Consider the following 17660-nt stretch of genomic DNA (forward strand, 5'->3'; position numbering starts at 1 on the left):
TAAAGCTGTCCTGGAAGATATCCACTTAGGTCTTCAGAAAATCTCAGGATTCTTGCAGGGGGACAGCAGACTAACTCATCTTCTTTGTCATATACCCACCTGACTCTCAATTCTTGCTTAATTCTGACACGTGCAAAGGAATAGTTCTTCCTAACCTTTCCTTTTCCTTGTGTTCAAAGTACAAAGGATTGTCACCTGAGGAGGCTAAAAATGGTTCTTTAGTTTAAGCATTATGAAGTGTGGACGCATGGATTAGCTGGGTTGTGATTGTTATGCCTCTCCGTTGCAAGGATTTACTGTTATTTGTGAAAGACATTAAGGACACAATTCCCTTACTCTTTCAGCATTTACATAATTCTTTTTCCATCAGAATCAATGGCTACTTTGTCATTAATTTCAGAGCAGACATATTTTAATCACAGTAGCTGTCAATCAATTATAGCTTTTATGTTTATTTAATAACAGAGCTGCAGGAGATCTCAGAAACTGTAGTCAAGATGGAGCCCTGATTGTGCTATTTGTTACATTAAATGTATGAGGATGTGCCCTTGATCAACAGAAGAACAGCTGGAATTATGAACAGATGAATCATATGGGTTGGGGTGAAAGTATGTTGGTATGTTGTTTTTGTTAGCAGTGCTTTGTTTAAATTTCTCTTGTGTTTAAACAGAGTATGGGCCACAGGCCAAATTCGTATTCTCAATTTTACTTCTACATTTTTTTTGCCTAACAAGATTGAAAGAATTTGAAAGTTCATTTGTAGCATCTTATATAATGTAACCTATTACCAAAAGTTACATAAATACAGATTTTTTTTAATTCATATGGCTTTGTTTGGCAAAGGTAATTACTGATCATGGGCTTTTAGCAACACTTACTAATCAAAAATATCTTAGTCACCTACCAGTAACACTTCTTATGTCTTACCAGAATTTTTTTGAATTTATTTGGTTTGTGATAAGAAGAACAGTAGTTAGGGTCTGGGTAGAGATGGCAAGTTTACTGCACTGCTATGATTTGACTCCAGTTTTCCAGAGAACAGATGCTGCTTTAATCCACTGTAGCACAAAGCCCTAGTATTACATTAAAGGCAACTGCAAATTTAGCTAAACAAATCTTTTGCTTCCTTATAATAGACAAAAGACTAGATTTTTTTCATAGAATTTTTGTATAGGTGTCTTTATATATGTAAAAAAAAAAAGCATTGTGTGTGATTAAAAAAATCAAACCTTTCTGTCTGTGCAGGAGAAGCAGAAAATTAAATGATGGCTTTGATAACATTCARTACAGGAAATTGATGTTGTATATCTGTTAATCAGATTTTTTTTCTGTAGTTCAGTGTCATTTGAGTTAAACTTGTGCTTAAAACCAAAGAACCTAATTCCCTCTTGCCTTGTGCTGTGCAAGCACAAACAAAATKTAATGGTTCTGATTTGGTTTTCCTTTATATCAATGACCAAATACAGGGCAGGCAGTAGAAGAAGAATCACAAGGATGATTAATATTTTTTGAGGGGAACTTGCGTTGTTTAGTCCAAAAACTTCAGTTGTCCATAAGATCTGTTGGATTAACAAGGATAGACATGGCATAAGTTTTGACAGGAAGAGAGAGAAAGAAAATGAAGCTCTTTCTGCTTGGTGATATATATGCAACCTCTCAGGTCATCTGAATGCAGTGCAAAAGAAAGAAGGTACAAACCCAGAGTATTTTTTGTTATAGATCCTAAATCTGCATTATGGGAAAGGTCCCAATTTGACATTCCTAAAATTTTCAATCCCAAAGTGATACCAAAATGGACTGAACTTGATCTAACAGTCTCAGACCACTTGTGGAGTTAAATACAGCTGTAGCAAAGAGCATTGCATTTTAGGCAGCTGTATGTTGCACTGCATTTAACTTGAGTTAGCGTATTCATTTTAGTGTAGCCTCTGGCTGTAACCGTTACTGTTGCCGACCGCTCGGTTTTTCTGCGCCGAGGCAGGGGTAGGCCAGGTCCGTACTTGCACAGGGATCCGAGGGAAAACCTCCAGGAAGGAGTGCGCGAGTTAGCTGGATGCTCTCCTGCCTTTTACCAGAGTACTGCAGAGAGTGTTTCCCCTGTCCGTTGTGGAGGTTGTGTCAAGGAAGTCACCATTCAAATGCGATGGACAGCTGCGCGCCTGATCCCGCCGTAGTTCTTAGGGTGGTCACAGCACTTCTRAAAGAACAGTCTGTTTAAACCCCTGACTTTCTGGTCATGCTTCAGCTTAGTAGCTGAAGCAGTAGCTTTTCTCAGCCTAAATTCTCTCTGCTCTTTCGACTGGGAATAAAAATTATCTTTTTTCTTAGGTGGCTCTGCACTATTGTGCTGTGCTGTTAAACAACTGCTGAATTTCCATTCCGGAGGTGACCGGGGTGAGACTCATGCTTTGAAGATAGTGACATTTCACAGGGTGTTGAATGTTAGATAACGTTTTTAGCTATTCTTGAATCCTCAAAAGAAAGTTCAGTGTTGTTGTTTATATATTATATTCTTGCATTTTATTCTGTGAGGCTTATTTTTAAAATGCCAGTGTTGTGAAGCATTGGGTAGAAACAGTGGTTCCAAAAAGGAGCTGGTTATAATATTCAAGTTTTTGGAGAACTGGCCTTTTCAGTTAATAGATTTCTATTGATAGTCAATATTTTGTGGAAYTGATGGAGAACAAAAAGTTGCTCAGTGTTTACTAGTAATTGTCGCAAATGGTTGCAACTTGTTGCGGTCTTGGATTTGTTGTTAGCAAAACATGATTAGGTTAATCAAGAAGAAAAAAACCTCAGGCTTTCCTGTASTATCACARTGCAGTGTGCTACACATGCTTCTGACTGAYTGACATTTCCAAAATCTGTGTATATAAAGCACCTGTATGATATYTCATTTTTGGTTCCCCAAATGGTGTCTGTCCAGAAGTTGGACTTTGGTTGTTGTCCTAAAAGAGCATTTTCTATGTGGAAAGAACTGTGAATTAAGTTATGGTGAAGAGCCTAAAAGTCTAATAATCATTCAAGCTCTTTCTTAAGATACCTCCCCCCTTTTTTAAAATGATCCAGTAGCCCAAATTCTCCATTCTACTAGCGTGGCTTTTCAGAAGAAGCAATGCAAAATGATTTTACATTAGCTAGAGATTCCTACTGGAGCATCATCTTTCTGTTAGTGATTCCACATGTGTATAAGGCTGGCAAAATCGTGGAGTCTTATTTTACAGCCTCTCCTCATACAGGAGGGGGTTGTGGTAGCACTGATCAGCCTTGCATGTGGTCCCCAGCTAATTCAAGTCCTATCAGCAGAAKCCAGGAGAGGTTGCCTATCCTGGGAGCAAGAGGTACGGAGCTGTTTTGGGCATCTGCATACTGCATCTAAATGAAGCTGCTTTTGAAGCATATGCTGCAGTACAAACTACCCGTGACTCTAGTTCTGTGTATGTGCAATAAACTCTCTATTGTTAAGTATTGCTTCAAAGTAGCTTATAAAATTATTCATAATATGAGGCAGAACTTAAATTTTTATAATATATAGGCTTTSTAACGAGAAAATTCGTAGCTTACAGTAAGCTTTGAAATAACATTTATAGGTTGCTGAGACAGGACTTGCTACCTGTGTTACTTTTTTATTGTGATCAGTGAGGTGGGTCAAGCTCCTACTGAAAGCCTGCATTTAATTCCTTACTATCAGAGAAAGAGCTATTAAAATGTACAGGCTCAGCATAAAGGAGAGGAAATGTAAAAGGAAGGAAGTTTGTGAATGAGAAAAAGCATTTGTCAGCTCTTTAATTGATTCAGAGGCTGTAGGTAATCATCTGGGGTCTTGTTTGGACTGAGTGTAAGGAAAGATTTACGTGCGATAAGGAACTGTGTATTTTGCTGAGTATGTCTGCAACTATCTTCTGTGTTTGAACGCATTGCCCAGAATCTAAACAATATTTAAAACATCTTTACTGCCAAACTGCATACTGCAAACATAAGATCATCTATCATATTGTTTCCTTAACTACTATGCACTGTACAGTTCGATACAAACCTAGGGTATGTTTTAGAGGATAAAAATCTCACTTTTATGAAGCTCTCTGTGATTAAAGACTGCTCTAGCAGTGATTCTCTTGCAGTAAGTTACAGCATAGATCTCCTTCAGTGTGTGAGGAGTGCTCAAGGCCAGTTCCCATTCTCAATGAATAGCAAAGCTGTAAACTTCATTGGAAGCAGGAAAAGGGCTTCAATGTTTTCATTTATCCATTTTCTTTCCTGCCAGGTGGGAGATTGTATGCTTTTGTATGCTAGGAGTGCTTGTATGCATTCATACATGTTGAAATTACATTATTTTCTCTTAGAGAACACTTAATTGGCTTTCTTTGTTTCTCCCCCCCCTTAAACTTGACACAAGGTAACAAGTCAAAATACTGGGTTTGCATCGTTTTAAGATTGAGTGGTATTTATGTATGACTACATAGATATACATAGGTATAAGTGTGTATGTATAAACATATACAGTAAAATAAGTTCTTTTTCTTCTTTGACTGTTAACAGTTCATCTCCCATTTAGATTTTGGCTTTTGTAAGTATATCGGTCTATAACCTCATAACATTTACCTGTAGCTTTAGGGAGAGTCCAAACAACTGCTAGAAGTTGAACAGTCCTTTCCATTCTGATCTTAAATTTAAAAGTGGAAGAACTGTAGCAGATCACAACTTCAATCCAAGTGAGAGAACATTATTCTGTGTTTCAGTCACACTCTTAAAGCACACTTCAATAGTTAATGACTGTATATTATTAACTAACTGAAATGGGATCTCTTGGTTGTTCTAAATAGTTTTTCTTTAGTCTAATGTTTGTTTGCTACGTAAGTGGAAAATATAGTCTAAAAGAAATACATTTGTGAGGTGATCATGACTTTATCCAGTATCAAGTAATGTTTGTTTTTCTTGTTCCTGTTCTGTGGGCCCTCTGCATGCCCTTTAATTGATGATTCTATATATCCCTCTGCCAAAGGATGCAGATGTACTTGAAGAAAAAGGCTGGCCTGCTCAAACTTTTTTCCCAGCTTTGTATAGAGTACCTTATTTACTATCACTTCAAATGGTAAAGAGATAAAGTGTTAAAGTGAGTCAAATGAYAGAATTTATCAAGTATATTTGATCTAAAATTATAATTTTCTATATATGAATCTATATATGAAATTTCAGTGCCTAGAACACTTTCTAACTCAGTACATAACATTTTATTAAAGATCTTTAACTCATTTTCATACTCTTATCAGCCTATAAGATAAACATCAGCCTACAAAGAGGAAAAAAAAAGAGTATTGTCTACCAAGGCCTGAATGGGAAGAGAAAACTGTTTAATTTCTTACAGAACTTAAATTTCTGTCACAGTGTCATTCAGCATCACCTCTTCCTCCAATTGGCTTGACACAACAGCTGAAGCCACAGCAGAGGTGAAATACAAGGTTGGCTGGTATATGAGGCCAAGGCCAATTTGCATTACAGCAAATACTGCTTCAGCTGTGCATGCAAATCAGTTCTTTTTCAGCTGTAGAAACTAAATCTCTGTTTTTAAAATTAGCATTGTATAAAGGTCATGTCAAGATAATATAAGTATTAGAACACATGTTAGTATCTTACTATCTTAAGTGTRTGTTGCATGTATCACATATACACTAAATAAGAGAATTCTAAATGCTGAATAATGTATTTGAATAAATAATAAATAGTTGAGGTCAAATTCTGCCATGATTTTGTTGAAAAGCTCTGCAAATTTGTGAAATTTCTTTTTACTGTGTAAGAGTTTACACAGGAGGAACAGGATGAAGTCTGTAGYGGTAGGTAGATTTTCACAGACTTAATTAAATAGTCAGATGCCACAGATACACTTAATTGTTAGCTTTAGTCCCCATAAGAAGGTAAGCACTCTTTTGAAGCCTACATGACCTTTTCTAATGTTAGCAGTCTTTATTTATGCTAACGCATCAAGAAGCTGACCATAAAAATTCTATAAAACTATTCTAAATTTGACAACTCCTCATCCAGTTACAAGCCTGAAATTATTATAGTCTCCTTCTGCTAATAATATTTCTCTCTTTTTTTAACAAGTGTAAAATGTGAAATACAGTCATTGCTAAGCAAATAAGTATTTGGGTGATTAATACAGATTAGGCAGGGCATGACATTCTCTTTCCTTACTTGGGGTGGAAGTTAACATTTCTAAGCTGTGTGCAAGTCTGTTGATACTGTCAGATTCATTTGATATTTTTGAACTGCTAAATAATGAAAATCAGATAAAGCTTTGTCTTTAGCAGGCAGCTTTCATGAGACAGTAACTGGGACGGGGGGAGGGTTTTTACTCTTCTCTAGTAAATACTTATCTGCTAGTCAACATGCTGTCACTGTTTGACATAGACAAAGATGATGTATAAGGAGTTTAACCTTCCTCCTCCTCCTTAGAAGCTGAAGATAATCTCAAGTAAGCTCTCTTCAAATGGATATTTTTAGTTCCTAAATCTATTATAAAGGTTGTTCTCAAAAATGAAAAAGTTGAGTAGATTTTTGTTTAGTTCTCTTCCTGTTATGCTTGTGTGGACCTCCTGTTTTGAAAAACGATGCGGTAATTCCTACATTGCCTTTGAAAAGCAAGAGAAGACTGTCTTTCTTCTTTCTTTCTTTCTTTTTTCTTTTTTTTTTTTTCCTCCATCATTGTTAGTGGTATATAAGACTGTGGGTCAAAATGCAGGATGGAGAAAGAGGTGCATGTATGTGTGATTTTTATGACTTCGACGGGATTTTTTTAGTGAGAATTAAAAGCTAGTAGTGTCCAAATCAAGCTCAAATACTGGATTTGGACCATAGAGCAAATGAAATTTTTGCAGTCACATAGTAGTGCTTGTCTTTGGAGCCTTGATCTCTCTCAGTCAGTTGCTGTGACTGCTTTAGCCTAACCTGGATGTTATTGGCAGTCTGTCACACAGAACACTACGGAATGAAGTGGTTGGTTTGTTTATTAGTTGCTACTGTTCACTTCTGAGAAACATGCAAATGTTGCCTGTTTTTTTTTTTTTTCTTTCTTTCTTTCAATAATATTTAACTTCAATAAGATGAATTGCCTGGGATGTTACTTTGATGTGCATTCAAAGGTTTCGTTTGGTTTTAACAGAAACAGCTGAATTGCTGAAGTGCATTCTTGGTAAAATGATTTGGTCAGTATTTCTTTCCTGGATCAAGGCCTTTGTCAGTGACTGTGAATACTGTTGTCCATCATGATGACTTTGAACTTTTGGCAGTATATATTTAAAGGTAGATTTGTTTGTTAATCTTACTGCTTTCACTGAATTTGGGATTTATTTAAGTTCTATATAGAACTGACTTTTGTTTACTAGAACAGTACAAAACAGAAATGATAATGAGAACTAGATTCTAATCTGTTGCAAGTGGTACTAATAATATACTTCTTTTCAAATATTCTCCCTCCAGTGGGGAATACTGTAATGTAGAAAAAAAAATATTGAAGAACTAGTTTGTGTGAACTATATAGAGCTAATTTTACATTTTAATAAGTTACATTAAGAATTTTTTGTGGAGGGTAATTTGAGATAATACAATGCACCAGAACCTTAATTAAATACACTTCCTCATTTACAGTAGAATGCACTACAGGTATTGAAATCTAAGTCAGCTTTGACACAGTGGGTTGTACCCTTGTGTCACATGAATACTTATGTTTGGATTAAGCTGCATATGGAGAGTCACAGTTTTATTTAGCAATATTTTCCTTCTAATTGTGGTTTAAAATTTCATATTCAAATTAGGGCTTAGTTGCACTTGCAAGGACAAAGTTATAGGCAAGGAATCAATTTTCTTAAAGATTTCTCCCTGTGTGGAATGCCTAGATTTGGCCTAAACATTTTTGACATTCAAATGTTTTTTCCAGATTTTGTATAGGAAGTATCTAAGCAGAGCAGCTGCTCTAGCAGCTGCCATTGGGCCTCTCTGTTGTTTGGAGCTAGTTTCGTGAGTGGCTTCTGGGTGCGTTCTCCAAGTTAGGGTAGAGAATTTGGATCCATTTCAAGTGGATATATATAACTAGCAAGTTATAATAGGAGTTTGACTTTTTCAATCTCCCAGTTTAAAAAAGAGGTAGTTGGGTAGAAGAAATAGGTAGCCCTTCTTTCTTCCTGGGAACTTGGCCATATTTATATAGAATATTTATTTTTGAGTGGGACGGAAGTTTTATTGGGACTCATTTGTGAAATGAAGGTTTCATTCAGAAAGCTTCACTGTTAGGTTTGCATTTAAATCCATTTCATAAATCATATGGCAGAATTCCAAGGTGTTTAGATAGTTCATTTGTAGATACCTTGTTAATGTTTATGGATAGAAATGTTTCTATGACGAACAGAGGAAGAAAATAAACATGTGGAATTGTCCTCTTGGTAAATATAACTTAGAGTTACATGCATTTTCCCTGGAAGCAGGGAATAAGTGACATGGCTTCAGGGAAGAGTAGACAAGTTAATAGCAGAGAAGGGACAGATTTGATTGAAGAACATGAGGAACAATTTGTGCAAATGCTTCACAGTTGCAGCAAAATATGAAATCCTAAATGTGTAAGTACTTGGGTTCTGTTTGAATTCAGGTTATGCAAGCTCCCTGGAGTCTTGACTGCCATCTCTGGCAAGTGATGCTCCACCACAGTGATGCTTTACTAATTGTCTGCTTCCTGAAAAACAAAACAAGATTGTGCATAGTGAAGCCGAGTAATGGTTTTACCATCTGATGCTGACTAGAATGATTCCTAACTGACTGATTCTCATACTCTACTCGTAATGCTTGTGCACATCTTCCATGGTTTAGGGGTGAAAGGATTTATTGTGTGTACCTTTTGAGTTCTAGTTCATTATTTTATGGAGATGATAATCTATGGACACAATTTTTAAGAAATAGAAGCCCAAATGTACTATGTTGTCATACTACTTTTCATTATTCAAAACAGTTTTTTTACAGAATGAACGTAATGCTGATTGGTTCTCATGCATTTGCCATTCAATTACTAGGTCCTGTTTTCAATTTTGTGTCTTTGTATTGTACTGTTGAAAATCCATTCTAGAGGAATGATGAAAATAACTAGTGATTTTAGAGAAATGGTAAAATCGTTTCTCAAACCTTTACTGTTTTGCTCAGTGGGTCATTTGGTTCTATTTTAAGATATTGCATGCAGTTTTGGTTTGGCTTTTACATTATTTAGAAGCATGTTGAATTTCTTTGTTGTTTTTAGTTACAAACAAAATCTACAGCAACTGGTCTGAACATTTGGATGATTTATGTAGCGTATGTTCTCACCATCCTTGCATTTTAGTCCTACATACACACTGGGACACTTCACTACTGGTAAAATGTGAGTTTTTTAGGGTGAATGGGAATAAATCCTGGCATTTGATGTTATTGAGCTGTATATTTAATTTTTATGTATGCGTCATCTTAAAGATAAGCTAGCAGGCCTCAGTRAAAAATGGATTTTGTTTTTTCTGGTTTCCATCTCTTTCTTTCATAGTGTAGTCTTTCTGAGAGTTAAATATCTATGCCCCTGGATCTAGACTCGCAGCTTCTCCGATCGTTTTGCTGTTAAAATACAGTAGTGGTCTAAGTGATTAACTAAGTATAGCCTTTGTGATCAGAAATATTAACTGAAGGTATAAATTGAGACACAGTGCGGTAGAGAAGATCTGCCAGGTTTACACCAGGATAAGAAATACTGTTCTGGTCATGGATTATAAAAACTCCACTTGCAGCTATAAAGGATATCTTAAGCTAACTGTACCACTACATTTGGGGAGTGACAGATGGATGAAGGGGGACAGATCTTTTCCTTAATTCTTGAGATGAACCTGCCACCTGAAGAGTGGGAAGTAACTTTAAAAAAACAGACCTCTTTCTAATTAGCATCATTAGCATTTCTAAAAAGCGCATCCACTTTATATTTTGTTCGCCTGGATCGATTGTATGCTGTTTTAGTCCAAAAGATACAGCCATGCACCATGTTATTCAACTTTGACMTGTAGACAAATTAGTTAGAAAATCAGTTTTTGGCAGACGCTGCCTGCACGTTGGTGTTGCTCTTTGGTTCAGGCACGGCAGTGAGCCTTGATTCTGTAGCTGCTCGCGCTCAGTGAGCATCATAGGCAAATGCAGCGTGAGCCGTGCTGCCAGCTGACCCGTATCTCACTGCCCTGCTGATGAAGCAAACACGTCCTACTCGCATGCCCGTATGTTGCTTCAGTTGATGTATTCTAATTTAAAACTGTTTATGTAGTATGTGGCTTAGGTCTTGCAAGAAATCTAGAGGTGTGCGTRCAAGAAAGGAAGAAAATGCTTGAACCTATTTATATTTGATGTTTAAAACTGGTTTGTATTCTTTAGGAAAAGTAAAACTGATCTGATTTTCACCAATAATTTTATATATCTATGGAGATATTTATTTATATACTCAGTCTGCTTCCCTTTTATTGAAGTCTTTTTTCTTCCCAATATTGTTAAAATAGCTTTTTGTTTCTCTTAAACATTACAAGTTGATGTCTATGCAGGCAGATGCTTCCAGTGTCAACTTCTGGTAAAATACTGATTCAGTGAGTGCTGGCCACTCTTCCAAGGAAGTAATTTAGATGTAGAAAGAAATAGGTTTCTCATAGCTCTATTTTAAACCTTTGTTCATGCAAACTCATGTTCATAGTACTAAGTATTTTAAATACTTAATTTCCATTTTCACTGTTTAGCTGCTTCACTCTATGCTTTTCTGTAAAATACTGGCAAGAAATTTTTCTTTTCTTTTCTTTTTTTTTTTTTTCCTGGCTCAACATATAATGAATCTATTTTCTGCTGAGACAGGAATGTGATACAATTGGAATCTGAAAAACAAAAGGTTGATTTCACCTGTTTTCCTTTGTTCTGGTATTACACGATTGCAATACTGATCATACTGAAGTTCTCCCTATGCCATTGTATATTGCAGAGAGAGAAACTAAATTCATCCATKAATTTTTTTTAAGTACTGAAATTATCAGTTATTCCACCAGACATGTAGATGGCAGATGTCTCAAATCAGACACCGATATTAAGAAGTTCTATTCCTAGTACTACCTGGCACTGGGTCAATGTTACATTCTCTGTTTTATGCAGTGCACTGAATTTAGATCTAGCTCTTTCTTATAATCTGTGATTAACTTAAAAACTGCCTTTTACAGAAGAGGAAAGTGATGCACAGAAAGTAACTCTTGTGTTTCTGGAAATGGTAATTTCTTTTAGAGATACAAGGTGCCTGCCTTGAGATAACTGGAAACTAGTTTTCAGAGGTGTTCTGTGCTTAGTTGATGATTTGACTTTATGTGGATTTGGAATCCTAGAATGTGTAGTTCTGGAAGATCAGGTCCTGAATATTTCAAGTTAGAAATCCAAAATTAGCAATAGTTTTTTTGAAAATTTGGGTCCACTTGCTGCATTCCTTGAGATAGAGCTGAGCCTAGAAGCTAGGTCCTCTGACTGAAGTCAGCGCACGTCATTGCACAGCCATCACTTGTCTGATGACATTCCAGTTTGCGTTGACTTGCCRTTTCCGTATCAGGGGAAATAGAATAGTGTTGGCTCTCTCTGCCTGRCTAGACCCTTTCTTTAAAAATTTAGAGGAAGGTGATTAAAGAAACAGCAGAAGCTGTGTGAACTCTCATTTGCTTTATCTTTATGTGTAAATGCATTTTTGGAACTACACAGTAATATAATGGCTTCTTTAAAAGTTCTTGTATTTCCTCCTCGCTCTTTGGTAGATTTAAGTGGAGAAGAGTTAATAAATTCAGCTGTGTAGATATGATCTTCCAGCCATTAAGCAACTCTTAGCAACAGGAGAGTGTACAGTTTGACCTAAGAAGCTTGTTAATATGGGGTGGTGAACCCCATTACTACTGTGAACGTCAGTCTTTTCATATGTGGTGATGATAAAAGAAAGCATGGAAATATAAAAATGGGTAGAAGCAAACAGAGTAGGGGACAATACAAAATGTTAGAGCTGGAGAAGCTGAAAACAACTGCTTTTGGTTATTGAAGAGATGAGGAAAGAGTAAAAGATCACAGAAATTAGTATATAGCATTGGCGGGGAGGAAAGGGCAGGAGAAAAAAAAAATCTACTCATCCATACAAAAAAAGGCATGTGCAAGGTGGACACGTAATAYTGCACTGGAGAAGTGTGTAGCTACTCCCCCGGTCACAGGGATCTTGCTCTAACTGTTGTTGCAAGCCTGCAGCAGAGTCCCTGATGTTGGTGTGTGTTTCGGCATTTTSCAGTGGTTCCATCACCGAATAGATGAGAGATCCTTCTAAGCTTGCTGTGCTGGGCTAACGCCTCGGCTGCTGTGGCTCAGAGGAACCCCTTTCACATGCAGCCTTTCAGAATAAAGGTGGACAGGATGATCTGATACGATACATACTGCTGCTGCACCGGGTTCTGCCTGCGCTTACTCCGTGGTGGAGCGATGAATTTTGTTGCCTTTAAAACTTCACACAAGATCTGTTTATTGAAATATTTCTCCTTTTTAAAAACATACAAAGTAGTAATAAAAAAAAAAAGCAAGCTTTGCCAGCAGATTTTCCGCTTTATGAAATTATTCTTGCAAAGCTTCTGCTGATTTTAAATTAATGGACAAGGAAGGGTTGAAGGAGAGAAAGCCTTCAAGTGTGTGGTACCACTTGTGCATGCTTGTTTGCTTTCAGGATCTATCATGCTGTTGTGCAGGAGGCAGCATGTTGTAAAAGATAATTACTTCCCTGCTTCAAAGTCCAGACATGTGATGGCASGGAATAGGCCTATGAGCAAAATGAGATCAGGCATTACAGTCATTCAAGGATTGTATTTGTGTCTGGAAAAGCTGCAGAAGACAAACTAAGAATGAAGAAGAAATCCTCAAACTTTAATCAGAGTCTGAGGTAGACCCCYTTAAAATATTTTTCTGACAAGGGCTGTAACCTTTTTGTTGATTAGATTTAAAAGGTTATTAAGTGATCCTTTGAAGGAATCATTACTAAAATATTGGCATGAGATTATAATTAAGATAAAATGATTATTAAATAGTGCCCAATTTACGGGAGAGGAAGACAAAAAAGTCACAGAATCTAAGGAGGGGGAAATACTGATACTTGTTGACTTCCTGCTTATTACAAGTGTATTCTGAAACAAATATCCCATGCTTGTTTATAAATAGGCTTTTAATTAGGAACCTCTGATGAACAAAATAGTGTGGCCTCACAAGTCAGCAAAAGGAATGTATTTTGTTATAAAAAGATACAATATGAAGCATTTTAATGTAACATTATTTCAATAGATATGTTAGAATGATTTGTTTGTTATTAATGGGTGGTTACATGTTTTCAATGTCGCCAGCAAAACTCTGGATAATTTATCATTTTTGAGTTGAAAGCCAGCTGTATCATAGAGGGAAAGAGATTTAGTTTCCTGTCAGCTTCCTTTTTGGAAAAAGTGATGTGTGCAGACTGAAAGTATTTCCAGCTTGGGTAAAGTATGGYTGTAAATGCCTTTGGGGAGAGTCATATTTTGATGGGCAAAGAAAGGGTTTGCTTTCAGTTTTACATGTTTATAGAAACATTTTAAGAAATCAAAGGGGCTTTTTTCTCCTSCACTTACAAAACAGTAGAGGCTGTTGAAGCTCGCGGAGTTTTGTCGGCGTTAACTTGCTGAGCTCTGGCAGTGCAGCCCGGTGGCGAGTCCCGGCTCCCTCTGCGCTTTGAACTGCTGCGCGGGGGAGGCGCGATCGCGGCGTTTCGTTTCTGGGAGGCGGCAGCGGGCCTCTACCTCTTACGTTTGTATACAGGTGCGAACGAAAGCAGCATGTGAAATAAAAGGCCTGGGGAGAGCGTGGGAATTTTTTTTCCTTTAGAGGATGTATCTGTTCTTAAAACAAAAGGTAGGGAAGGTACTGCAAATGCATGTTTGTGTGTTGGGGCGAATGTGTGTTTCCTAAGGCTTTTGAGTGATTAAAAAAATGAAAATTTGTTTTTCTATCAGTGCTCTGTGCATACAGGATGAAGCAATTAGTAAATATTTATGTGAAATGTATAGAAAAGAAACAGTGTGGAAGAGTCAAAGCACAGACACTATTGCAGTGTGAGAATGTCTTAGTGTAAATATAAATACAAATCAGCACTGAAGAATCACCATTACTTCAGGATAAGCCTTGACTAAGATTCAGTTTTGAAATCATCACTGTTGTGTGATAAAGTATTTGGTGTAAAGTATTTTTCTTTCCTTTATTCCTTAGCAGTAACAGCAATCATGTGAAAATATTTTATTTGCCGGATAGCTTCTATTGTGTGTTCCCTACCTGAAACTGTTTTCCTTTCATTAGGTAGAAACATCATCCCTTGGGATGCTTTACTATAAAGCATGCCAAAAATATCCCATGTGAGCGTTCTTTTGCTAGCACAGAGAYAGATAAGAGTTCTCCTGTAGGTTTTGTGTTTTTTTTTTTTCCCCTGGCTTTATTTTCTAGAAATGTAGTAGCTCAAAAGATCCATTAAATCTCAAATTTACTTTGAATAAAGGTAAAATAATACTTTTGTGTTGAACTGTAATATAATGATACAAAAATACTSTTTTATTTATGCTAAAAAGATACAAATAGGCATCTGTGGTTTTGAAGCAGACCGGCTTGGAAATGGGTGTAACAAAGTCTTAAGAAATGAATAGTTTTCATTTATTTTACGTGGCAGTTAAGTGAGTTATTCAGGATATTACTAATAATTGCTATGTAAAGTTAAATAATGCTTGAAATCTCCATTTTCCTGCTTGACTCATGCTCTAAGGATGACCTCTGCAACAAAAATAGTGATTTGCTTAGGTTACAGTGAAAACTATGTATTTGACATGGTACCCACATAACCCTGTAACAGCTACATTTGCATTTGAACACAGTGTGCTCAGTGTCTGCATAAAATGATACTTAGCAAAACGATGCTATTAGTTGCTAAGAATTTTGGTATACAGTACTTATTTGAGGATTTTCCTGTTTTTTCTTTGTCCATCTAGTGTTGAGGGCGAGGCTCCGAGTAGTGAAACTGGCACATCTTTGGATAGTCCATCTGCTTACCATCAAGGACCTATAACRCACAGTTCAGCTATAAGCCCAGACCATTACGATCATTCTGCTTACGGGCTGTATTCTGTCTCCCCTGGGCAACAAAGATCTCGGAGGCCGAAACTTCAGCACTCAACGTCCATACTGCGAAAACAAGCAGAGGAAGAAGCTATTAAAAGGTCAAGATCACTTTCTGAGAGTTATGAACTCTCTTCAGACCTACAGGATAAGCAGGTATTTGAGCTATGTTACTTTATTTATGGAAAAGGCAGCATAACTTTAGGCTAGGAAGAATCTTCTGATAACTTCAGTTGTGATGCTGAGAATACCATTTTTTCCTGTAACCAACTTAATTCAATATAAGCATAGTATCACTAAGCTTTCTGACTCTTTCTCTTGTTTCCTCTCCCCCCTCCCGCCTTCTCCTTCCCCTAAAGAGACATCCTAAAAGATGTTAATAACATTAAAAGTAAAAACAGTTCTCCCAGGAATTGTGATTTCATGTTTGGGACTTATATTGTTTATAAGAATGTAACAATGCAAAATATTTRTCTAAGAAAGTGAGTCATTTTAAACTCAGGATGTCTTTGTTGCTACTGAAAGAAAGGAAGAAATTCTTGCCACTAACATACTCTCAAATCTGTGGGATGAATTTGAGGTCTTTGCCTGGTTGAGTAAAACCCAGTAAAAATCCTACAGATTTTGCTAAGAAATGGATAGAAGCTGTATAAATATGCAAAGCCCCACTGAACCTCGATTGTATATTTCAAGCTTTACTCTGAGTATAGTCTTATTTGAAAAACTTTTGTTGTCATACAATTTCCRTATTCATCTTTTGAAACCAGTATCTTGAGAGTTCAAGTAAGYAAATAGGGTGTATACACTTGATTTCAGTGATAGCTGAGCAATAGCTCACGCATCAGTATATGTTTTTGTTAGAGATCTTTTTTGCTAAACAATACTTCGTTCACTTCAAATCTTTGTGGTGTGTTGCACAGTCACTCCAATTCATACGTGAACATGGACAACATGAAAGCAAAGGACTGCAAAAGGGAAGTGAGCTATTCCTGATTTGGGGCCATATATTCATAGCATGTTAAATTCATGTGGGTTAAGTCTCATTTGCCATCTGTTTGCTTTTCCAAAAGTTAAGCTTGTGCCTGCTCTGCTGTTAAACCRGACTTCTTTCTGGGCTCTGAAATGTTACTTGCCTTTCTACCTTCAGCAGTCATTTTTGCTAGATATTGCTTAAGGGATTGCTGTAAAGTGTTAGGCTTACTAAAAAGGTCTCCTGCACTGTGGATATTCCACAGAGCCTAATTCTGCCTGTCCTTTTATGCCAGTTTGACAGAGAATCAGGGTTACAGATGTTATTTAGTATTTGTTTAGGGAGTCCTGCGAAGTAAAAAGTCGCAATGAAGATTGATGCCTGAGAGTTGTTTACTCCTTATGAAAATATCTTCCAARATTTCAATAAGAAATTTAAACTATTTAGGAAAATGTCATAAGACTTTAACCAAAGGCAAGATATGCGTTAAAAAATATTAGGAATTTTAGCCATAGGTCTAGTAAATTATGTAGGTAGTTTCCAAAATATTATTGATTTAAAATTCTCACCAMAACTCCCTAGTTTATGATACTCGATGATGTTATTCTCTATGTGAACTTAAAGGACAATAGGCTTTTTGCAGGAATGAAGTCCAGACAATTTTTTAGATAGATTATTTTATAGAATTTTAGATTATATTTAATTTTTTCACCTAAGCTTTACAGGTTTTCTTTTCCTTTCCTTTGACATTTATTTTTGAAAGGGCAACTAAATTAATGAGTAATCCATAGTTTGTTTTGAGATTAGTCCAGCAGAATAATCTCTTACAATGCATTACCCACATGTGACCTAATGTATACTACTGATAGAAGTGGTAGCAGATGTATGACAGAAGTGGCAGGGTTGTGATAGTTCTTAATTGTTTCTTCTCTTCTCTGCTCTTTTCTTTTAATAATGAGAATGCCATACAAGTTAYGTCATTTCGTCTTCAGGCAACATGTAGTATAACCCCCACTTTAGGACGAAAGACTAAATGACGTGTTAAAGACAGCTTATAAAATTATTCAGAGAATTACAGATTTCAAGCTCAGAGATCTGTCATAGGTTTTTGCATTTGGTTGGACTAAGTTTCAAGATACAGTCAGAGGGGCATTTCTTTAGCAGTAGTCCTGTTCTGAGCAGCTAGCTTCCTCGGTTATGTCAGTAACTGTGCATAAGAGTTTATGCAACTGGATACAAAAGAAGATCAGTGATTCAAATTTAAAAACAACCCAGCCCAAAAGATCATTTTTAATGTGGAAGAGGAATGGGAGCTACTGAGCCTTGCGGCAGCACTGAAGAAAAAAACCTTCTGCAACTGCGCCCAAATGGTAGACCCAATGGGTTAGAGAATATTTTTAGTAGCATGTAACTGCAGAATGGGGAAAAAAGCCCTCTGTGCATTAATATCTGAACTTAACAGTTGGTTAGAGAGGTC

The 17660-nt window shown here is 36.6% G+C and overlaps 1 protein-coding gene across 8 annotated transcripts in view; it reads left to right on the top strand.

Annotated features, from left to right (window-relative positions):
* Positions 1–17660, top strand: part of IQSEC1 (IQ motif and Sec7 domain ArfGEF 1) — a 329122-nt gene that overhangs the window by 261337 nt on the left and 50125 nt on the right. For all 8 annotated transcript variants that reach the window (XM_085302413.1, XM_085302414.1, XM_085302407.1 and 5 more), the window contains one exon: positions 15087–15369. In XM_085302413.1, the coding sequence (XP_085158539.1) occupies positions 15087–15369 (283 nt within the window). The remainder of the gene's footprint in view (positions 1–15086; positions 15370–17660) is intronic.

Source organism: Rhea americana, unplaced genomic scaffold, assembly GCF_003343005.1.
Source record: "Rhea americana isolate MKP2758 unplaced genomic scaffold, rheAme1 scaffold_19, whole genome shotgun sequence".
NCBI lineage: Eukaryota > Metazoa > Chordata > Aves > Rheiformes > Rheidae > Rhea > Rhea americana.